General features: G+C 44.0%; 1 protein-coding gene across 1 annotated transcript in view; it reads right to left on the bottom strand.

Annotated features, from left to right (window-relative positions):
- LOC117007699 (CUB and sushi domain-containing protein 2-like) overlaps positions 1-23,980 on the bottom strand; it is an 89,981-nt gene that overhangs the window by 51,773 nt on the left and 14,228 nt on the right. Inside the window, exon 3 of the mRNA XM_033081022.2 lies at positions 7,294-7,510. Coding sequence (XP_032936913.1) covers positions 7,294-7,510 — 217 coding nt within the window. The remainder of the gene's footprint in view (positions 1-7,293; positions 7,511-23,980) is intronic.

Genomic DNA, 23,980 nt, shown 5'->3' with positions numbered 1-23,980 from the left:
GGATTTTAGTTAAAAGTTAGAAGAAACTGGGCTTGGGATAGTTACCTGAAACTTAAATAATTGATTCCTGTCAATTTATGTTTGCTCAGCTGTGCTGGCAATGGGAAAGGATGAAACTGGTAGTTTGGTCCAAAGAACACAAACAATTGTAACCAGAAACTCATTCTTTGCAAAACTGGAGTTGCCCCAAAGCCATTTGTATTGTCATTGATAGAAAAGGTCAGGGTGAGGAAGACTCACCTTACTTCCTCCTTTTGAGACTCCTCCCCACAAAAACGACCCCAGACTTAATTCAAGAAGCAACCACGCTGCTTAATTGCCATTCCAGCTAATTACCATGGGGAGCAGGGATGGGAGTTGCTGTTATTATGAATATTTATTTGTTTGAACCTTTTCTGAATAAACAGACCCTGTGCCCACCTGTGATTTGCAGTGTGTGTTAGGGGGTTACCTCACACTGCTGCCCAGCGCTGAATAAACATTCACTGTGTAACTTTAAATTGTTAGAGAGGAATAAACACACACTTTTGAACTTTAAATTATTACAGAGTTTTTTGTCCCTCACAGCTGAGTCTCAGTGTCCAACCAACACTCAGATTTTGGTAAATCAGCAGGAGGGGCTCAGGGTGAGATTTGGACACCCCAGCCAGGTCCTGCACAGCTCCAGAGGCACAGCAGGCTTTAAACAATTCCATCCATGTGGAAATGAAGGACACCACGATCCTCCCCAGAATTTCCATGCACTGCTTAAACTCACCCCAAAAATCCCCTGCCTCCCTCCCCACAGCAGCCAGGGCTCAGATCCATCAAAAGCTGTTCCAGGGCTGAGCCTTAATTAAAATCCAGTAGATGCTGCCCAGTTACAGGAAATCCTTCTACACTTAATCCACTTCAAAGCAAGACTCATAAAATCCCAGGACCTTCAATCTTAAACCAGGGACACCTTCCACCACCCCACACTGCCCTTGGACCTTCCAGGGATGGGGCTGGCCAGGATTTGCTGGGAGATTGTCCCTAAAAACGTGATTAATCAGCAGTTTGAGGGAAAACAGAAACAATTTGGGGGAGAAAATATTATTTGAGCAACAGCAACACCTTGAGAGAGCTCACACTGGGGGAGCAGAGGTGGGAGCAGCTCCTTCAACCCCTAAACCAGGACAGAACTGCTCCATCCCCATCCCTGAAAAAGCTGCCAAAATATCTGTGCCAAGCCTCCTCCTGAGCCTACAACACTCCACACAGTGCCAGGGAAAAAAGCTCCCACTCTGATTGAATCAGCTGCTTTTATCACTCCTCCTGATGCACCCTCTGCTAATAAATATGGAAAAAGTGAATTGGAATTGCAGAGCCCTGCTGCAGCTGCATTAACTCCATTACCTCTCCCAGACTTTCAGCTCCAGTTTCATCAATTACCCCGAGTTTAAACACTCAGCATTTCTTCAGAACAAAGCAGGGACACTGCTGAAGGGTCCTGGGGCTGCTGGAGCAGCTCAAACACGGCTCTTCCCAGAGAGGAGAAACAAATAAAGTGGATTTTTATCCTACAAAGCAGAGAACATAAATTTAAGTGAGGTTTTGTTGTGTTTCTTTTCCCATGGAGTTAATGGGAAGTGACAAAAGGCTCTGCTGAGGGGGAGAGGGAGGTGAGGCTCAGATGTTTACTAAAGGTGACAAAGGATTTAGCTGGCCCTGTGCTTTATTTATCCTTCTGCTTAGCAAAAAGAACTGTAGTCACCTTGGAGACATGAGGCAGTGACAAAGGAATATGTCACCGGACCAGAGGTGACTCAACACAACTCCCAATGAGCTCTGCTGACAAAAGCTGGTTTTTGAGGAATTTCTTTGCCAGGGCTGAACCCCAGGATGTTGTTTCACCCCAAATTTGCATCTCTGCAAGTCACAGATAAACTGGGGGAGCTCTCTCCTCCTCAGCTCCCTTCATCCCTTCCCCTCTTTTGCTGTTTTTAAGATCAAAAGCTTTGTGCTCTTGATTGGTAATTAAGTACAAGTCACCCAGGCTGCTTTTTCAAAGAGTAATTAAAAGGTTATCAAGAGAAGCAGGCAAGGTGCAGGTAATTCCTGGTGCAGCTGTAATTAGGTCAGCTCAGAGATAACTCTGCTCTTATCACAGGGATCATTTCTGAGTTCAGACAAAACACTTCAACCCTCAGTGCATTAAACACGGCCCAGGATGTGGATTGGAATTGCTCACACGGATTTATTGCAGTTCTTCTCATTCCAGAGAAGGATGGGGAGCTGGAGGAGATGCTGAGATGTGGGGTGGGAGCATTGCCCTGCCCTGCACAGAACCCCACAGCAAACAGCTCCCCACACCTGCAGGAATGGCAATTTCTGGGAAATCCTCCCCAGAATTTCTCCTCCTGCTGAGAGCAATGTTGGATTTGTCTTTACAAAGATCTGGGAGATCAAACCAGCACTGAGACAGAAAAGAAACAAAGGGATGGATTCCACTGATTGATGAATGGGAAAAGATATTTGCCTTTACAAACAAACTGTAGGTTTGCTGAGAAATTAAACTGGAGCTTGAAATATGAAAGAAGCAATGGGGAAAAACCATGAATTCTGTAAGAATTAAAAATGAAAAGGAGGGTTGTACATGAGAGGGGAATCTCAGGTATCAGTGTTTGGGAAGCCTGAGCCTCTCAAGTACCTCAGCAATGGGGACAGAGAGAGGGAAATTTGGATTAAAAGGAGGCTGAACCTCCAAAAATCTGAGACCCCATGGCCTCTGCCTTTATTGGAATAAAGCAAAAGGGATTCCTCTGTCTCCTTTTTGGTGTTTGTGGATTCATTTTCCTGCCAACAAACACCTGAGCAGGTTTGCAGTGCCAAGGCTCTGGGAGTTCTGCTCTGGAAGCACAGCCTCAAACAAACACACTCAGCATCACTGAAGCATTTTGTTTGAACAGGGAACAGACCAGAGGATGACACAATTCCCTGCCCACAGCAGGCAGCAAGGGAAGCCCAAGGGTTGTAGAAATCCCAGCATTGCTCAGCACACAGAGTGAGGAGTCTCAGCTGGTGGAAACATCCCATGTTCTCTCCCCTGGGCTTCCCAACTTAGTTTTAATTCTCTGGAAGGAAAAACAATTAAAAAATCTGATTTTCTAAGCTGACCACTTCCTTTTGGAGTGTAAATTCACCTGGGAAAACAGAATTAGGGAGTACAGCTCACAGGGAGACTGTGAATGTGTTTTCCCTGGATCTGAGTCCAAGCCCAACGCTTCAAATCAGGGAATTCACGAGTGATTCAAGGTTCCCAAAAAGGGTCCTGCAGATGAAAGAGCTGGGGGTTCTGTCATTCCCCACTCCGGGCACAGCACAGGACAAGAGTGACACAAAGAGGAGCAGAGTGTCCCAAACCCCACAGCAACCTCAGAGCCATAAACAACCCCAAGAATTCCCACTGCAGTCAGCTCTGAGCTCCTGAGCCCAGCACAGAGGGAAGGAAATCTGATTGGGACAGTGACACAACCACAAGGAACAAAGGGAACTGGGGAAAGAATGTTCTGGAATAACCACACCCTGATCCCACAGGCTGGGAACTTGAGGGAAGAGCATTTGGGAGAGGCTGGTCTGGTGAAGTGAGCTCAAGAAATCCTGGACAGGAACCAAATCCTGATGTCCCCTCATCAAGGAAAACTCTGCAGCCACCACAGCTCTCAGGTTTCACAGAAATTCCCCCAAAGTGGTTCCTGCTGGAAGCCAGGAGCTGGGAAAATTCTGGTGGACAAGGAGGAATGGGTTCTGACTGAAAAAAGGGAATTTTAGGTTATATAGATGGAAAAAATCCTTCCCTGGGAGGGCAGAGAGCTGTGGCTGCCCCATCCCTGAAGTGTCCAAGGCCAGGCTGGAGCAAACTGGGACAGTGGGAGGTCTCATTCCATCCTCTCCCAGGGAATTGAAGTTCCCTTCCAACCCAGCCCCTTCCAGGATTCTGAACACCCGATGACTGGAGAGAAGCTGAAACAGTAAAGCCTTGGAAAGGAGCTCTGATTTCAGCAAACAAAGCAAAGTCATGGCACTGAGAGATGACAACAGCCCTGGATGTCTAAATTAAGGCACTGAAACCATTTAATATTCACATCCTCATCACAAACACGCAAGGCAAATTCCCTAATATCCAGTAAAGCTGTTTATTAGCAAATGCCTCATTGGATTAGGGCTGCTCTTATTCTATTAGGGAACCTTCACACCACATTAAATTGCAAGACAAGAGGGTGTTTGCCAGCACACACAACCATTAACCCCTTCCCAGGAAATCCTGGGATGGTCTGGGTTGGGAAGGACCTGAAATGCATCGGGGAGGCTCAAAAATACAAATAGGAGAGGGGAAGAAGCAAAGAAATTCAGCTGTCCCTTCTTCTCCCCTTGCTCACAGCTCGTTTGGGGTGAGCTTTGATGAGTGGCATGTGGCCATCCATCTTCAGGGCTGTGCCTCAGTGATGAATTGGGAACATTTGGAAAGCAGGCAGAAAAAAAAAGCAAAATTGATGGTCATGAGGCAGAGAAAAAAGGGGGAAAGAGGGAGGAAAAAAAAGTAATCAGTGTTAGGCAACAGTTGAGAGTTTAATAGGGTGAGATTGAGGTGCCAAAAATAATAGCTGGGATCTCCTGGGGTGGACAGGACCCACAAGGACCAGGGGACACCCCAACCATCCCACCCTGTGCATCAGAGCACTGCCCAAACACTGAAATGGGGGAACAAAGAGGAGAGGCATCAAAGAGCCCAAAGGAGCCAGCTCCAGCTTTAGAAGTCGCTAATCCAGAAATATCTAAAGGCAGAAAGCAAATGTCCAAGGGCAGAATGCTGATATTCACCAGCAGGAATTCACCTTTTACCTTGCTAAGCCGTCTCTAAATGCTTTCAGACTTCCAGAAATCCCCCTCATTATTTCCCCCCTTTATTCCACTTCCCTGCCCTAAATCCCCTCCATTTCCTGAGCCCCTCAGCAGGAACATTCCCTGCTGGTTCCATCCCCCAGCTCACATCACCTGCCCAAAAGCTGCACCTGAACTTCACCTGGGAAATTCTTCTCTGCCTCCTCACCTTCCCCCAGAGCAGATCCCCACCTCACACTTGGGAGGTCCCTTTCTGCTATTTTTATTTACAACCAGAACATTCTTGTGAGTATCTCAGAGCAGCATTAACTTCTCACCACACCAAGTTTCCTGAGCTGGATTTTACCCCCCAATTTTCCACCTTTCCATTATCCCCAAAGCAAAGCACTGAACCTCCTGATTCAATGCTGAGGTCCCATAATTAAAGTGATTCTCAAGCACAGTTGCCAAATGAGATATTTATTTGCATAACTGAAATAATCTACATAAAGAGCTGATTTCCACCAGGGTGCAGCTCAGATGCTCCACTCGGGTTAGACAAGACACTGAGGTCAATGGGTTTGTGTGGATGATACAATTCCTCCAAAGCCATCTTCCCCTGGAACTTGCTATCATAGATAAGGTGTCCTAGATACCAAGGTTGAGCCAAATTCCTTAAGAATTTGGTCACTCTCTAACACTTTGGAAGATAATTGGTTAGAAATTAGTTTGTGTAATTGGTGAGTTCACCTTTAGAACTTCTCACTTAGATTGGATGCTGTTCTTTGTATAAACTTTTATTGGTTGTAGTTTGAATCCTCCCTGAACCTATAAATGTGACTGTCTGCCCTTTGTTCTGAGAGAATCCTGCTTGACACCCTTGGCATGAAATAAAGATTCTTGTGGAACACAAGCAAGGCTCCGGTCTTTCTCTGCTGGCTGATGTGAGCTCCTGAGAGATGGCTGATGGATATCAGCACTCTCAGCTCCTGGTAAATACCACCAGGGACCAAAAAAGAAAAGCCACAGATTTGTCCTGAAATTGAGTGGGAAGGAAAATCCATTTCCAGGGCTGCAGCATTCCTGCTGGGGATGCAGAGCCTGGATGCTGCCACTGCTCCCTGAGATCCTGAACGCTTCCCTGTCAGGCTGGAGCTGCCACCAGCACCCCCAGTCGTGTCCCAGGCCCCTCATCTGGGCTGAGATCACGACTGCTCCACCTCCCAGAGCATCTGCTGCCTCACAAGCGCCTCCCACAAAACTTCAGCACTGAAAGCCTCGTCTGAGAAACCATGGGGAGTTTTCCTACTAAACCAGATTATTGAACTTCCTACCCCAACAGATGTGAGGGAATGCAGCCCTGTCTGGCTGCTGGAACTGAAACACTCATCTTAAAGAAATTAGGATTTTAGTTAAAAGTTAAAAGAAACTGGGCTTGAGATAGTTACCTGAAACTTCAATAATTGATTCCTGTCAATTTATGTTTGCTCAGCTGTGCTTGCAATGGGAAAGGATGAAACTGGTAGGTAGGTCCAAAGAACACAAACAATTGCAACCAGAAACTCATTCTCTGCAAAACTGGAGTTGCCCCAAAAGCCATTTGTATTGTCATTGATAGAAAAGGTCAGGGTGAGGAAGACTCACCTTACTTCCTCCTTTTGAGACCCCTCCCCACAAAAACGACCCCAGACTTAATTCGAGAAGAAACCACGCTGCTTAATAGCTCAACTTAACAGCTTCAAGATAATTACCATAGGAAGTGAGGAATGGGAGTTGCTGTTATTATGAATATTTATTTGTTTGAACCTTTTGTCAATAAACAGACCCTGTGCCCACCTGTGATTTTGCAGTGTGTGTTAGGGGGTTACCCCACACTGCTGCCCAGTGCTGAATAAACATTCACTGTGTAACTTTAAATTGTTAGAGAGGAATGAACACACACTTTCTGACTTTAAATTGTTAGAGAGGAATAAACACACACTTTCTAATTTTAAATTGTTACAGAATCTTTTGTCCATCACAGCTGAGTATGGGTGTTAGACCAATACTCATATTTTGGTAAATCAGATGGGCTGTGAGTTAGGGAATAGCCCAAATTTTGGGGGAAAAGCCACAAATCCTTTGGCAGGGCTATCACTGAAGCCCACAGCCCATCCTCCCACTCTGAGAGCCTGGTCTGGACTGAGGGAAGCTCTCTGCACATTAACTCTGCTTCCCTCCTGCTCCATCCCCTAATTAACTCCTCTAGGATGAGCCCTGATAAATCATTACTGTCAGGCGTTCAGAAAAACATTTCAAGCCTTATCAGAGATAAGAAATCAAAACAACTGTAAGAACTGCTCATGGAGAAACACTCCCAGTTTATTGCAGCATGAACATCCAAGGCCAGATTTAATCCCAGTGGCAGGAAGGGGAAGATGTTTATAAACATCACTGTAATGAACACTGTACCTCGTTCTCAGATTCCCCTGCTCAGGCAGCCCATCGTAGATGGATAAAACATCAAAATCTTCCTCTAGTGCAAAGGACTGGAAAACAAGCTGTATCCTGTTCTGCTCCTCAGCAGTGATTGTCCACGTGCAGTTTGCATAATTGGGGTATCCATAGGGAAAGCCTGGGCTCTGTATTGTCCCGTTTGGGCCCTGCAATGTGTGGCTGCAGTTCTGGGCTGGCAAGAGAAAAGACAAAAGCACAGAGTCAGAGGGTGTCAGGTGAACATTGAGCTCCTCACCATCCCAGCACAGCACACAGGGCTCTTCCCACCAGGTTTCTTTGTCCCAGGAAACAGAAAAGTCAAACCTGAGGATGAAGCTTTGCCCTCCTCCCTGCAGGGATGTGGAGCCCAAACCCTGAGACACATCCTGGGCTCTGCTCCCAGCAGCTGAGAGCACAGCTGGATTCACAGCTGGCCCTGGGGACAGCTCCTTCCTCAGCCACCCTTCCCCAGCCCACCACAAAACCCAGCATTCTCCCACCACACTCCAGGCATTTGGGATTTCACCTGTGCCAGGTGCATTTGGGATTTCACCTGTGTCAGGTGCATTTGGGATTTCACCTGTGCCAGGGTTCATTTGGGATTTCACCAATGCCAGGGTTCATTTAGGATTTCAACCATGCCAGCGTTCATTTAGGATTTCACCTGTGCCAGGGTTCATTTGAAATTTCACCTGTGCCAGATGCATTTGGAATTTCACCTTGCCAGGAGCATTTGGGATTTCACCTGTGCCAGGGTTCACTTGGGATTTCATCCATGCCAGGAGCATTTGGGATTTCATCCATGCCAGGGTGCATTTGGGATTTCACCCATGCCAGGAGAATTTGGGATTTCACCTGTTCCAGGGTTCATTTAGGATTTCACCCATGCCAGGTGCATTTGGGATTTCACCCATGCCAGGGTTCATTTGGAATTTCACCCATGCCAGGTGCATTTGGGATTTCACCTGTTCCAGGGAGCATTTGGGATTTCACCCATGCCAGGGTTCATTTGGGATTTCACCTGTGCCAGGGTACATTTGGGATTTCACCTGTGCCAGGTGCATTTGGGATTTCACCTGTTCCAGGAGCCAGGCCCTGCTGGTTCCAGAACAGCACAGGGACAATGCCAGAGCTGTCTCCTTCTCCCTCCATTCCAGGGACAGTGCAGAGCTGATTCTCTCCTTTCCCCTCCCCTCCACCTGGGCACAGGCAGAAGGGCTGGGTGTGCAGCAGTGCCACATCCCTGCCTCGCTGGCCAAGGTGCCTGAAATGGCCCAGGGTCAGGAATAAACCTGGCCCAAGGTCAGGATTAAACCTGGCCCAAGGTCAGGAACAAACCTAGGCCAAGGTCAGGAACAAACCTGGGCCAAGGTCAGGATTAAACCTGGGCCAAGGTCAGGATTAAACCAGGCCTGACTCCAAGAAGAGCAGCACACAGTGCCAGGCTTGACCAAACAAACTGTCCTGGGAGGTGCCTTCCAACCCTGCCCATGGGATGATTCTGGGAAGGCTTCACTGGAACAAAAGGCAGCACCAGGAGCAGGATCACAGCCCAAGGGGGACACAGGGAAGGAATCACTGCCAGACCCTGCTGCTGGTGAAACACTCATCTTAAAGAAATTAAGATTTTAGTTAGAAGTTAGAAGAAACTGGGCTTGGAGATAGTTACCTGCAACTTCAATAATTTATTTCCTGTCAATTTATGTTTGCTCAGCTGTGCTTGCAATGGGAAAGGATGAAACTGGTAGGTAGGTCCAAAGAACACAAACAATTGTAACCAGAAACTCATTCTTTGCAAAACGGGAGTTGCCCCAAAGCCATTTGTATTGTCATTGATAGAAAAGGTCAGGGTGAGGAAGACTCACCTTACTTCCTCCTTTTAAGACCCCTCCCCACAAAAACGACCCCAGACTTAATTCAAGAAGCCAACCACGCTGCTTAATTGCCATTCCAGCTAATTACCATGGGAAGCAGGGATGGGAGTTGCTGTTATTATGAATATTGATTTATTTGAACCTTTGTCAATAAACAGACCCTGTGCCCACCTGTGATTTTGCAGTGTGTGTTAGGGGGTTACCTCACACTGCTGCCCAGTGCTGAATAAACATTCATTTTGTAACTTTAAATTGTTAGAGAGGAATAAACACACACTTTCTAACTTTAAATTATTAGAGAGGAATAAACACACACTTTCTAACTTTAAATTGTTAGAGAGTCTTTTGTCCGTCACAGTTGAGTATCAGTATTAGACCAACACTCAGATTTTGGTAAATCACTGGTTCCCCTGAAAGGCTTGAGCTCCTCATTCTGCCCCCACACACAGCACATCTCCCACAGGATCTCTGAGGAGCTGCATCCTCTGAGAACAAACCCCTCCTGTACCAGCAGGAACACCCAAACCCTGCCCCAAACCCAGGGAAAAAAGATAAAAAAGATAAAAAACCCATCCCAAAGATAAAACCCCACCATGCTCACTCACAGGATATATGAGATTTTCTTCTCTCTGGAGACACAGGTACATGGATGTGTTTTGGGAACAGCCTAAATGACAAACTCCCTTCAGTGTTTTCCTCTCCCTTCACTCTATGCCTGCATGTCTTTGGAGGCACAAAGAATTCCCCCAAAACTGCTCCAAGCCTCCCTGCTTCAGTGGAAGAATTCCTCCACAGAAATTCCAGGCAGCTGGAAGGGTCAGAGCTGAGTTTCACCTTTATCCTCTGAGCCTCTGCTCCAGCTTTTTCCACCCATGCTGGATTGTTTACCCTGCTGATGGGGACAACAGAAGCTTTCAAGTCAAAATGTATTAAGAGTAGAAATTACTTCTTTGATTTCTCCTTGCTTTTTTTTCTTTTTTTTTTTTTCTTTCAAAGGCAGCAAAGCCATTTGCACTTCTGAGTGCCAAGCAGCTACAGGTACAGAACGGCAGAGTGGTGCTCATTAAAGCCAATTATAATTAGATTGACCTACTTTGGGTGCAAAAAACGCTCCGTGGAACTTCTCCCTGCAAGACTGAGTTCGCAGTTTGATGAATCTAAAACGGCCCATCCTATTTACTACCCGGGGAATCTTTCTGTAGCACGTTTATTGGATCAATGAGAGGCAGGACAGCCCCACAATCCACCAGGGATTAAAGTGAGGCAGGCACAGGATTCCTTGACTGGAGTATTTTGCATTTCTGTAGCACCTGGCAGCTGCCTGGCTCAGGGCTTTTTGTCACTACATAAGAGATTAATCCACCTCCCTCTACTTGGGCTGCATTTATTTTGGGCAGGAAAAGCCATTTGATCAGTGCCAGAAAGCTGCACAGGGCTGGGAATATTCCAGTGATCCCAGAGGAGTAAAATGAAGCCCAGTTTGGTTTAACAACCCAAAATCCACGAGCTGTGTTCTCCAGTTCCATCAATTCTCAAATCCTTTCTCCAGCTCAGCGATGCTCGATGGGCAGTGGGGGGGACTGAACTGTCCCTCCTGCTCATTTTTATTTTAATCATCATTTCATCAGAACAATTTAAGGTAAGTGGGAAATTAGAGAGGCTCCATCTCTCCATTTCCTGATGGTGTAAAAGGCTGCTCAGAATTAAATTCAAGGTCGGAGACATCACGTTCCAAACCCTTCCAAGGTCACACAGAAGCTCCAAAATCGACAAACTCAGCCCATCCTTCCACAACCAGTGCCTGTGCCACAAATGGACATAAATCTATCTGAAAGAACCAATAAATAATAGAAAAAATCAGGCAGAGTTTTAGGATGTGTCCAATCAATCTGCTGGAATATTTGCATGTTCACGATGTTGACCCAGAGGTGCTCTGGGCACAGATAAAAGAAAATTGCTTATTGCAAACAAAGAACAGCTTTGCAAAAGCTGCCAAACTGGGCAGTAATATATTCTGTAATAGCTGTAATAGCAGGGAACTTCATTTATATTGGACATTGCTGGAAAAAGTCATCAGGCACGGAAAGAAATCCGGGAAGCTGAGGGAATTTATGTGTTCTATCGTTTGCTTCCAGGTCTGAGCTAGTTCAGCTCATCCTTGACTGACAAAACCTTATCTGAAATTCAAAATTTCTCCTGTGAAGATTGCAGAAACAATTCCCTTTATCCCTCTGGCCCAGGAGCACAAATAAGTAGAAAGATATGAAAGGGCAGCACTGGAAGTTCCAGCTGGATTTGGGGTTGACAGAGGACAACTCTCCCAAAACTTCTGGCACATTCTCCCAAATCCAAAGTCTGACAGGAGGCACCTCCAGCTCCTCACTGAGATGAGAATGCTGCCCCAGCAGCAGCTCTGCTTTGATTTTAACCTCAGCTGAGGTGTCCTGTGGCTATTCCAGCTCCTCCTCTCCCAGCCACAGGCTCACTCTGGAGGGTGTGACCCCCTGGGCTCATCACAGTGTGATAATTGATAAAAGATTTGTGTGACCCCCTGGGCTCAGCACAGTGTGATAATTGATAAAAAATTCCTGTTAACCATAAAAGTATTGGGTTGTATAAACCAGAATACAAAGGTCTGAAGTGAAGCATGAACAGCTGATAGAGGGAAAATGTGATTAAATCATTCTGTTTTCATTCCCCCTGTTATGAATATGATGTTTTCTAAATAATTTGTATCTACTACCAGTTTGTCAAATCAGACTTTCCAATAGATTTTGCAAAATCTGACTTCCTGCCTTTCTTTTATCAATGCTGCCAATCTACAAAGAGCAGAACTTCCCAATTTTTGCAGGTTTTATTTATCCAGACCTGATGGTATCTGTGGGACTGACTCCCAGACACTTTACATGGATGATTATTTCGGCCACCACTGCTTGCCTGGTAACATTATGACAGCAAAAAACCAAAAATTATTGATTATAATGAGGGACCACACTGTAAGAAGAAGCTGCAAACCAAGGTTGGAGTGGGCAGTGACCTCTCACATTTCCCAGCGCTGCTTTGCTCTGTCTATATAAAATTAAGCAATCTAAATTTTGCTAAAAATTGAGACTTTTGTTTCTCATTTATAACAACAGGATGGGTTTGAGGCCATTTGTGACAGGGAGAGCAGAGCTGAGCCCAGCTGGGCTCTGCCAGCATGTCCTGCTCCTCTCAGTTCTGGTTTATTGGGAGAATCCCTGAGATGAATCAGAGCTGTTTCACTGCAGGAATTCCCAGACAAGGACGAGTCCCCACAGCTGGCTCTGCTCAGATCCTTCCTGCAAAGGGATCCCAACCCAAGGGCAAGGAAAAACCACAACCCAGGAATCACATTTAGGCTGGAAAAGACCTCCAAAATCATGGAATCCTCTAAGGCACTTTGGGAAAACATCTTTATCTGGGCACCACCGATGACAATCCGCTGATGGTCACTCAAATTTTCCATTTTTTCACACTTTGGTTTAACCAACTGAGCCAAGTCTCCACTTCCAGTAGTTCCTGTGTGCAGCAGGCACTGTTTGAACAATCCCCAGAGGAATTGCCTTCACCCTGAGCTGAGGGAAATGATGGAATATTTACAGTAACTTCACGATTATAAGACGCACATCTGGGTGTTGGCAACTGTCTTGGGTTCCAATACAGGGTGTGATCAAAGGTGTCTGTTCTGTCACCATCTGCTGAGGGTGGGGCAGTGATCCTGATCTCTGTGGGAGATATTCTGCTAATGGGCATCCATTGAAACCAGCTGGGGCAGTGTTCTTTATCTCACGGGATATCTCCTGTTCATGGCCATGGTTTATAAACCAGCTGGGGCAGTGTTCTTTATCTCATGGGATATCTCCTGTTCATGGCCATGGTTTATAAACCAGCTGGGGCAGTGTTCTTTATCTCGTGGGATATCTCCTGTTCATGGCCATGGTTTATAAACCAGCTGGGGCAGTGTTCTTTATCTCATGGGATATCTCCTGTTCATGGCCATGGTTTATAAACCAGCTGGGGCAGTGTTCTTTATCTTTTCACAACCCATCCTTCCTCCAGCCAGTCATTTTCTGCTCATGGCCATTGAGTCCCACTGTGGGACTGATAAAATTACTGCATCCCATTGGGAGTTGCTCCAGCCAGGGGGAAGAGCCCAACATTTCTTACCAAGATAAAAACAGAGGTTTTGGGACACTAAGGGAGCCCCTTTCTCCACTGGACTCCAGAGGGAAACGGGATTGCTCCACATCACCACTGGAGCTCCGGAGGGAAACTGCACCTTGTACAGGAGCACTGCTCCAGCTGAGCCACATCTGTCACTGCAGGAGGATGCAGCCACCATGGGATGGGACTGCTGCCAACACCCTGCCTGACTGACGGCTGTCAGCTTGGATTCTGACTCTGGCAGGGCTTGGGTTTGTTCTTTGTAGTGCTGTATTTCTATTTTAATTTCCCTAGTAAAGAACTGTTATTCCTATTCCCATATCTTTGCCTGAGAGCCCCTTGATTTCAAAATGATAATAATTTGGAGGGAGGGGGTTTACATTCTCCATTTCAAAGAGAAGCTCCTCCCTTTCTCATCACACACCTGTCCTCCAAACTAAAACAGCAACTTTTCCTTCTTTGTCCATATATCAGCCACACCTGATTATAAGCCTCACTTTGGATTTGGACCAAAATTTTGGTCAAAATGGTGCAGCTTATAATGGTGAAATTACTGCAGTGCTCTCCCAGAGCTGCAGCCCTGAACCACAGGCTGCCCACAGCGCTCTGTAACACACACAGCACAGAACTTAACGTGAGCAGACACTGCAGTGAGAAATAAATATCAGCAGAGCAGAGTTCCAAATCCCCCAGGCTCTGCTGTGGGGCTGCCATGAAGAGAAAGGAAGGGTGGCAGGAGCAGGAAAAACATCTCAGTGCTCCAAAGCAGAGCTCTTGTGACAGGACAAGCTCTGGGAGTGGAGACTGAGGATTGGTTCCACTGTAAATCCAAAATGATCTCGACACACCAGGCAGGAGCATTCTGGTGCCAGTCACTGCAGATTTACAGGGGCCCTGTAAATTGGAATTTCCAAATTTCCCTTTTCCTGTGCAGGTATTTGTGGTTTTCAGCCCAGTTGGAGCTTTTGTGGAATCCCAGACTTGGGTAGGAAATCTTCATCATTATCCAGGACAACATTTTGCATTGGGAAAGGAAGGGAGAGCACCCCTGGGAATGAATTTTGCATCTTCTGTTCCTCTTTCTGCTTGGGAAGGTCTGAAAATGGAATTTCTGGGCTGGAGCAGCACTTGGGGACAGCAGCCTGGGCAGCACTAAAAGGGACAAAAGTGGTGGCAGGAAAATGAATCCACAAACACCAGAGGTTTGTGTCCAAAAAGGAGACAGAGGAGTCCCTTTTACTTTATTCCAATAAAGGCAGAGGCCATGGGGTCTCAGATTTTTGGAGGACTCAGCCTCCTTTTTATCCCAATTTCCCTCTCTCTTTCCCCATTCTGAGGTACTTGAGAGGCTCAGACTTCCCAAACACTGATACCTGAGATTTCCCTCTCATGTCCAACCCTCCTTTTCATTTTTAATTCTTACAGAATTCATGGATTTTCCCCATTGCTTCTTTCATATTTCAATCTCCAGTTTCATTTCTCAGCAAACCCACAGTTTGTTTGTAAAGGCAAATATATTTTTTCCATTCATCAATCAGTGGAGTCCATCCCATTGTTTCTTTTCTCTCTCAGTGCTGGTTTTATTTACCAGCAAACCCAGAGCTCTGTAAACACAAATCCAACATTGCTCTCATTCCCAATGTCCTCAGTGTCCCAGAGGTGACAGTCACTGCACAGTGACCAAACCCAGCAGGTTATGTGCATGAAAAACCCGAGAAAAATCCGTTCAAGAACATTCACAGCAACAGGATTTTGTTATTCCCTTGAGATAAGCAGCACTTCAGGCCAGGAATGAGCTGCTCCCTCCCAGCCCCTGCCTGATGGGGAATTGCAGCAGCTCCAGACTGAGATAAATTCGAACATCCCAAGTGTGTCACCACAAACCTCCCCCAAGTTGTCAGGAGGCAAACAACAATAACAAACACCGGCGGCGTCTGACGCGACAAGTGCAGAGGAAATGAGCAGGAAAAAATCATCTTCCACCTACTTGCAATTCCTTAAACTCCAATTCCAGGCCAGATGCAGGGTGGTGTAAAGCAAGGCAGAACTGTAGCTGGTGGTTTACACCATGTTATTACCCAAGGAAGCAATGACTGAATTTATCTCTGAAGTGCTTCCTGAAATACAAGTCGCCGCACTTTGTTCCTCGGCAGAAACAAAATCTAATTTAGCAAACGCTGATGCATGGTCACTGCACAATTCAGTGGGAACAAATATCAAATCATGCACACTGCCTTGCTCTCAGCAGCATCATTTCTGGAGGATCCAGGGCTGCCTCCTCCCTAATGCAGCACTTTGGGGTTTTGCCATTTGCTGTTGTAGTCACTGCTCCTCACTGAAACTCTTACTCCATGCTGTTCTACAGCCCATTCCAACAGACACAGGCACATAAAAACCTTTCCCCAGGAAAACTCAAATCCACATCCAAGCACTGAAACAGCAGGGGCAAACCCTGCTTGTCCAGCAGCACCTCCAGGTTTTTTGTTGGATCCCAGAAATGTGGAGTTTTGGAGCTTTCTGTGCTCCCTGGACCTGCAGCCCTGGAGGAAGCTTTGGAACATGAATAATTGAGAAATCACAAGTGTGTAGTAAATTAGAAGTGTGTATTTTCACAGAGTGGTAAGTTTTGGATTTGAGGTTTCTACAGTAGTAAGTATGAGACAAAATAAAGGAATTTGGGTGGTGTCTTTTTCTTTGTTCATTTTTCTTCTTCATGGGTTTCAGGTAGTAGTCTCTAGTTAATGTCACACTAAGGGTCATGAGAATCTATTTATTGGGTTAAAAGTATAAATAATAGAAGTGTTAATTCTCTATTAAACTATTTAGCTTTAAAAAACCTTGAAATTATTGCAGTAGTGGCCATTTTTCTCTACTTCTAACAAGAAGCTGGAAGTGCTGTCATATTTTCTAATAAGAAATAATAAACAACCAAACAGGAGAAAACTTTCTCAATCTTATTTCTGTTAATCCTGCTCTGAAAAAAAACAAATAAAACTAATAACAAACCACTAATAAGTGGTAAAAAGCCAATTATGAGTGTTTTGTTATTAGTTTTGTTTGTTTTTTTCAGAGCCAGGATTAACAGAAACACAACTGAGAAAGTTTTGAATTTGAGGTTTCTATAGTAGTAAGTATGAGACAAAATAAAGGAATTTGGGTGGTGTCTTTTTCTTTGTTCATTTTTCTTCTTCATGGGTTTCAGGTAGTAGTCTCTAGTTAGTGTCACTCTAAGGGTCATGAGAATCTATTTATTGGGTTAAAAGTATAAATAATAGAAGTGCTAATTCTCTATTAATCTATTTAGCTTTAAAAAACCTTGAAATTGTTGCAGTAGTGGCCATTTTTCTCTACTTCTAACAGGAAGCTGGAAGTGCTGATGTACTTTCTGTATTTTCTAATAAGAAATAATAAACAACCAAACACGAGAGAACTTTCTCAGTTGTGTTTCTGTTAATCCTGCTCTGAAAAAACCCAAACAAAACTAATAACAAACCACTACTAAGTGGTAAAAAGCCAATTATTAGTGGTTTGTTATTAGTTTTGTTTATTTTTTTCAGAGCCAGGATTAACAGAAACACAACTGAGAAAGTTTTGAATCTGAGGTTTCTACAGTAGCAAGTATGAGACAAAATAAAGGAATTTGGGTGGTGTCTTTTTCTTTGTTCATTTTTCTTCTTCATGAGTTTCAGGTAGTAGTCTTTAGTTAGTGTCACTCTAAGGGTCATGGGAATCTAGTTATTGGGTTAAAAGTATAAATAATAGAAGTGCTAATTCTCTATTAAACTATTTAGCTTTAAAAAACCTTGAAATTATTGCAGTAGTGGCCATTTTTCTCTACTTCTAGCATGGAGCTGGAAGTGCTGTCATATTTTCTAATAAGAAATAATAACCACCCAAACAGGAGAAAACTTCCTCAATCATGTTTCTGCTAATCCTGCTCTGAAAAAAACCAAACAAAACTAATAACAAACCACTATTAAGCGGTAAAAAGCCAATTATTAGTGGTTTGTTATTAGTTTTAGTTTGTTTTTTTCAGAGCCAGGATTAACAGAAACACAACTGAGAAAGTTTTGAATTTGAGGTTTCTACAGTAGCAAGTATGAGACAAAATAAAGGAATTTGGGTGGTGTCTTTTTCTTTGTTCATTTTTCTTCTTCATGGGTTTCAGGTAGTAGTCTTTAGTTAGTGTCACTCCAAGGGTCATGGGAATCTATTTATTGGGTTAAAAGTATTAATAATAGAAGTGCTAATTCTCTATTAAACTATTTAGCTTTAAAAAACCTTGAAATTGCCATTTTTCTCTACTCCTAGCAAGGAGCTGGAAGTGCTCATGTACTTTCTGTATTTTCTAATAAGAAATAATAACCACCCAAACAGGAGAAAACTTTCTCAATCATATTTCTGTTAATCCTGGCTCTGAAAAAAAACAAACAAAACTAATAACAAACCACTAATAAGCGGTAAAAAGCCAATTATTAGTGGTTTGTTATTAGTTTTGTTTGTTTTTTTCAGAGCCAGGATTAACAGAAACACAACTGAGAAAGTTTTGAATTTGAGGTTTCTATAGTAGCAAGCATGAGACAAAATAAAAGAATTTGGGTGGTGTCTTTTTCTTTGTTCATTTTTCTTATTCAAGGATTTCAGGTAGTAGTCTCTAGTTAATGTCACTCTAAGGGTCATGAGAATCTATTTATTGGGTTAAAAGTATTAATAATAGAAGTGCTAATTCTCTATTAATCTATTTAGCTTTTTAAAAAACCTTGAAATTGTTGCACTAGTGGCCATTTTTCTCTACTTCTAACAAGAAGCTGGAAGTGCTGTCATATTTTCTAATAAGAAATAATAAACAACCAAACAGGAGAAAACTTTCTCAATCTTATTTCTGTTAATCCTGCTCTGAAGAAAAACCAAACAAAACTAATAACAAACCACTACTAAGTGGTAAAAAGCCAATTATGAGTGGTTTGTTATTAGTTTTGTTTGTTTTTTTCAGAGCCAGGATTAACAGAAACACAACTGAGAAAGTTTTGAATTTGAGGTTTCTATAGTAGCAAGTATGAGACAAAATAAAGGAATTTGGGTGGTGTCTTTTTCTTTGTTCATTTTTCTTCTTCATGGGTTTCAGGTAGTAGTCTTTAGTTAGTGTCACTCTAAGGGTCATGGGAATCTACTTATTGGGTTAAAAGTATAAATAATAGAAGTGCTAATTCTCTATTAATCTATTTAGCTTTAAAAAACCTTGAAATTATTGCAGTAGTGGCCATTTTTCTCTACTTCTAACAAGAAGCTGGAAGTGCTGTCATATTTTCTAATAAGAAATAATAAACAACTAAACAGGAGAAAACTTTCTCAATCATGTTTCTGTTAATCCTGCTCTGAAAAAAAAACAAAACTAATAACAAACCACTACTAAGTGGTAAAAAACCAATTATTAGTGGTTTGTTATTAGTTTTGTTTGTTTTTTTCAGAGCCAGGATTAACAGAAACACAACTGAGAAAGTTTTGAATTTGAGGTTTCTATAGTAGCAAGTATGAGACAAAATAAAGGAATTTGGGTGGTGTCTTTTTCTTTGTTCATTTTTCTTCTTCATGGATTTCAGGTAGTAGTCTCTAGTTAGTGTCACTCTAAGGGTCATGGGAATCTAGTTATTGGGTTAAAAGTATAAATAATAGAAGTGCTAATTCTCTATTAAACTATTTAGCTTTAAAAAACCTTGAAATTGCCATTTTTCTCTACTTCTAGCAAGGAGCTGGAAGTGCTGTTGTACTTTCTGTATTTTCTAATAAGAAATAATAAACAACCAAACAGGAGAAAACTTTCTCAATCATGTTTCTGTTAATCCTGCTCTGAAACAAAACAAACAAAACTAATAACAGACCACTACTAAGTGGTAAAAAGCCAATTATTAGTGGTTTGTTGTTAGTTTTGTTTGTTTTTTTCAGAGCCAGGATTAACAGAAACACAACTGAGAAAGTTTTCTCATGTTTGTTCTCCTCCCAGCATCTGCTCAGAGTTTGGAGAGCTCACAAACCAATTCCTTCTCACTGTTTGCTCTTTGCTCATTGCTCAGTGCTGTGAATCATTTATCAGGCACTAAAATCCCTCCTTCCATGGTGTTTAACCAGTCACTACAGCTGACCACAAACAGGGAGCAGTTCACTCTGCTACAAATGAGAAACAAAAGTCTCAATTTTTAGCAAAATTTAGATTGCTTTATTTTATACAGACAGAGCAAAGCAGCGCTGGGGAATGTGAGAGGTCACTGCCCACTCCATGCTCCATCAAATCTTGGTTTGCAGTTTCTTTTTATAGCATAGTCCCTTGTTATAATCGATAATTTTTGGTTTTTTGCTGTCATAATGTTGCCAGGCAAGCAGTGGTGGCCGAAATAATCATCCATGTAAAGTGTCTGGGAGTCAGTCCCACAGATACCATCAGGTCTGGATAAATAAAACCTGCAAAAATTGGGAAGTTCTGCTCTTTGTAGATTGGCAGCATTGATAAAACAAAGGCAGGAAGTCAGATTTTGCAAAATCTATTGGAAAGTCTGATTTGACAAACTGGTAGTAGATACAGACATCATATTCATAACAGGGGGATTGAAAACAGAATGATTTAATCACATTTTCCCTCTATCAGCTGTTCATGCTTCACTTCAGACCTTTGTATTCTGGTTTATACAAACCTCAATACTTTTATGGTTAACACGAATCTTTTATCAATTATCACAACTCCCAGGCTCTGACTCTGCCTCACCCAGTTCCAGAGAGCAAACAGGGAAAGCACCTCCAGCCTGATCAATGCAGCCCTGCTGCCCTCAGCATTCACCTCCAGCCTCCCATCACATCCTGCTGGCTCATAAATAATGCAGAGTCATTCCATTAACTACAACTTCATCAGGAGCCCGTGGATCCAAGAGCATCATCAAGGGGATCATTTCCAGCTCAGCCTGCTTCCCTCTGCGCACTGGGAGTGATGCAAGGGCAGGGAAAGTGAATTGGAGCTGAATTCAGCACTGCCAAGCCCAGCAGAACCCAAAGCCCCAGCTCAGCTCAAGTGGGGACATCCAGGTTTGAACAAATCCCCAAACAGCAGGATGCCCTGGGCACACACAGCCCAGGAAACCCTCAGTTCCTGCTGAGAGCAATGCTGGATTTGTCTTTATAAAGCTCTGGGAGATCAGACCAGCACTGAGAGAGAAAAGAAACAATGGGATGGATTCCACTGATTGATGACTGGAATAAAATATTTGCCTTTACAAACAGGTTTGCTGAGAAATTAAATTGGAGCTTGAAATATCCATGAATTCTGTAAGAATTAAAAATGAAAAGGGAGGGTTGGACATTGAGGGGAATCTCAGGTATCAGTGTTTGGGAAGTCTGAGCCTCTCAAGTACCTCAGCAATGGGGAAGAGAGAGGGAAATTGGGATAAAAAGGAGGTTGAGTCCTCCAAAAATCTGAGAGAGCCCAGGGAATGCCCCATGGCCTCTCCCTTTATTGGAACAAAGCAAAAGGGACTCCTCTGTCTCCTTTTTGGACACAAACCTCTGGTGTTTGTGGACTCATTTTCCTGCCACCACTTTTGTCCCTTTTAGTGCTGCCCAGGCTGCTGTCCCCAAGTGCTGCTCCAGCCCAGCAATTCCATTTTCAGACCTTCCCAAGCAGGAAGAGGAAGCAAAGATGCAAAATTCATCCCCAGGGGTGCTCTCCCTTCCTTTCCCAATGCAAAATGTTGTCCTGGATAATGATGAAGATTTCCTACCCGAGTCTGGGAATCCACAAAATCTCCAACTGAGCTGAAAACCACAAATACCTGCACAGGAAAAGGGAAATTTGGAGATTTGGAAATTCCAGGTGTCATTGCCCAGTCCTCAGGTACCACCACACTGCTCTGCCATCCCAGGACATTCCCCATGTGTCAATTTTTGTATTTCAGATTAGGAAAAACCTGGATTAAAGCATCCAGCTCTGCCCTTCTCCCATGTCAGATCCATGCTGTTATTCCCTCAGACCATGGCATTTCCTCCTCCCTGCAGACAAAGGTTCACTCTGCCCAGCCAGGGGATTTTCCACCTGCAGCTCATAAAGCCTCTGGGAATCTGTGAAAGGCAGGAAAGGGAAGCAGAACAGACACGAGGCTTTTTCAGCTCTCTCCAAATGCCAGGAGCACCTACAGAGAAAGAAAATCACCTAACACAGGAATGCTGGAACCTCCACACCCAAAAATGTTGGGAAGCACAATTATGGAATAAATGAGCCCAATCTGTTCAGAGCTTCCCTCCTCAGTGATGCTTCTGAACCCTGCTGGGGTTCTGGACTCTGCCCAGCTGTTCCACATCTGTCCTGGAGTGTAAAAATCAAAAACTGGACACTGGGGTGGACGCTCATTCTGCCACCTGCCACCTCCCCTGGCACATTCCCTGCTCTCCTCCAAGCCAAACCTCTTTGGAAAAAGCTTCACCATCCTGTGGGTTTGCACCCCACAGAGCTCAGAGCAGCTTGGACAGGTGCTGGAAAATCCCAGGAAACTTCCATGGATTCATGGTCCTAAAAGGAGCTGCCAGGTTTCCTCCTGGGGCTCCTCAGTGTCACCCCAGGCTGTGACAAACATCACAAACCAAACCCAAATTCTCAATTCCTTTCCAAAGAAACTTCAGACCCCAGTTTCACAATTTTATAGCCCAAGAAGTGCAGGGAGATGCTCTGGATCCTTCCTAACCCACCTGAGGTGTGCAGCCACATTTCCCTTATAACCCCCCTGGGTTTACAGTCTCCATTTACTTTGGGATCCAGATATCCTTGAAAATCTTGCCCAAGCCAACCCACTCTGCAGAAAGCTTCACCATCCTTTGGGTTTGCATCCCACAGAGCTCAGAGCAGCTTGGACAGGTGCTGGAAAAACCCAGGAAACATCCAGCTCCAGGTAACAGCAGAACCCATCCCAGGGAGGAGTGTGACACCCCAGGACAGGACACTGCACAGATTGCTGTCCTGATGTGTGGAGAGGCAGAAATTCCAGCTGCTGGGAAGGACTGGGAAGGAAATGGTGCCATGGGTTATGCTGGGAATTGCTGGAGGATTCAAGGAGCTGCCAGATTTGCCCTTGGGGCTCCTCAGTGTCACCCCAGTCTGTGACAAACATCACAAACCAAACCCAAATTCTCAATTCCTTTCCAAAGGAACTTCAGACCCCAGGTTGACAAATATTTTACAACCCAAGAAGAGCAGGGAGATGCTCTGGATCCTTCCTAACCCAGCTGAGCTGTGCAGCCACATTTCCCTTATAACCCCCAGGGTTTATAATCTCCATTTACTTTGGGATCCAAATATCCTTGAAATCTTGCCCAAGCCAACCCTCTCTGCATAAATCTTCACCATCCTTTGGGTTTGCATCCCACAGAGCTCAGAGCAGCTTGGACAGGTGCTGAAAAAAGTCAGGAAACTTCCATGGATTCATGGTCCTAAAAGGAGCTGCCAGATTTGCCCCTGGGACTCCTCAGTGTCACCCCAGTCTGTGACAAACATCACAAACCAAACCCAAATTCTCAATTCCTCTCCAAAGGAACTTCAGACCCCAAGTTCACAAATATTTTATAACCCAAGAAGAGCAGGAGATGATCTGGAGCCTTCCTAACCCAGCTGAGCTGTGCAGCCACATTTCCCTTATAATCCCTATGGGTTTATAATCTCCATTTATTTTGGGATCCAGATATCCTTGAAAATCTTGCCCTGGGAGTCCAAGCCTCAATGGAAATGTTCAGGCTCATTCAAAACCTTCTGAAAATTTGACTCTCATTTTCTCTTTAAGGTGAACACAGAAAAAATTTCATTTTTTTTCTCACCTCCACTGCAGATATCTGTAAAAATGACACAGATCATCTCAACCCCCAATTGGAATTAAACTCAGAAAACAGAAGGCAATTTGATGAAAAACTTTTTTACCACTCCTGGGCAGCATTTTTACTCAGTCTCATTTACAAGGTGCTAATTATTATCGCCAAAACATTTTTTTTTCAATTTGTATTTCAATTATTTTGCAGTAAAATAATATTTGCATTTAAATGGTTTATCCAGGGGGCTCAAAGGCATTTTCATCTCGGGTGTTAGGATTATCTCAAAAAAAGAAAATAAAAAATTGAAGAAGGTGAACTAAGGATCGAGGTGAAATCCATCCCAAGTCACAGAGGAGGCAAAATTAAAGAATTCCTGATGAATTTTTTTCATTATTGGTCTCCCCTTGTCACCAAGAACTCAAACCCAGTTTGAATTCTGTGACCACTGGAGCTCTGTGTCCAGCTGGAAAATTCAACATTCCCTCAAGGGAGACCTTGGGCTCCAAATCGCATTTCCCTGAGAATTTACAAGCCCTGAGCCCCTGGAATTCTCACAGTATCAACAATTCCAGCCTTTCCCTGATGGAGAACTGATGGTTTGAAGAGAGAGATCCTTCCCAAATAAATCTGAGGGACTTCCCAGGGGTTTCTCTCCCCCTTCTCCATTCTGTTTTGGATTCTAACTTGGATTTTACACATCAATTCATTAACCAGGTTGTATTTTCATGTGGTTTTTTACTCCCTAAAAGCCCAGAAGTCACACTTTGGAT

Source organism: Catharus ustulatus, chromosome 26, assembly GCF_009819885.2.
Source record: "Catharus ustulatus isolate bCatUst1 chromosome 26, bCatUst1.pri.v2, whole genome shotgun sequence".
NCBI classification, from domain to species: domain Eukaryota; kingdom Metazoa; phylum Chordata; class Aves; order Passeriformes; family Turdidae; genus Catharus; species Catharus ustulatus.
Note: the sequence above shows the minus strand (reverse complement) of the source record. Positions and strands in the feature narration are given on the sequence as shown.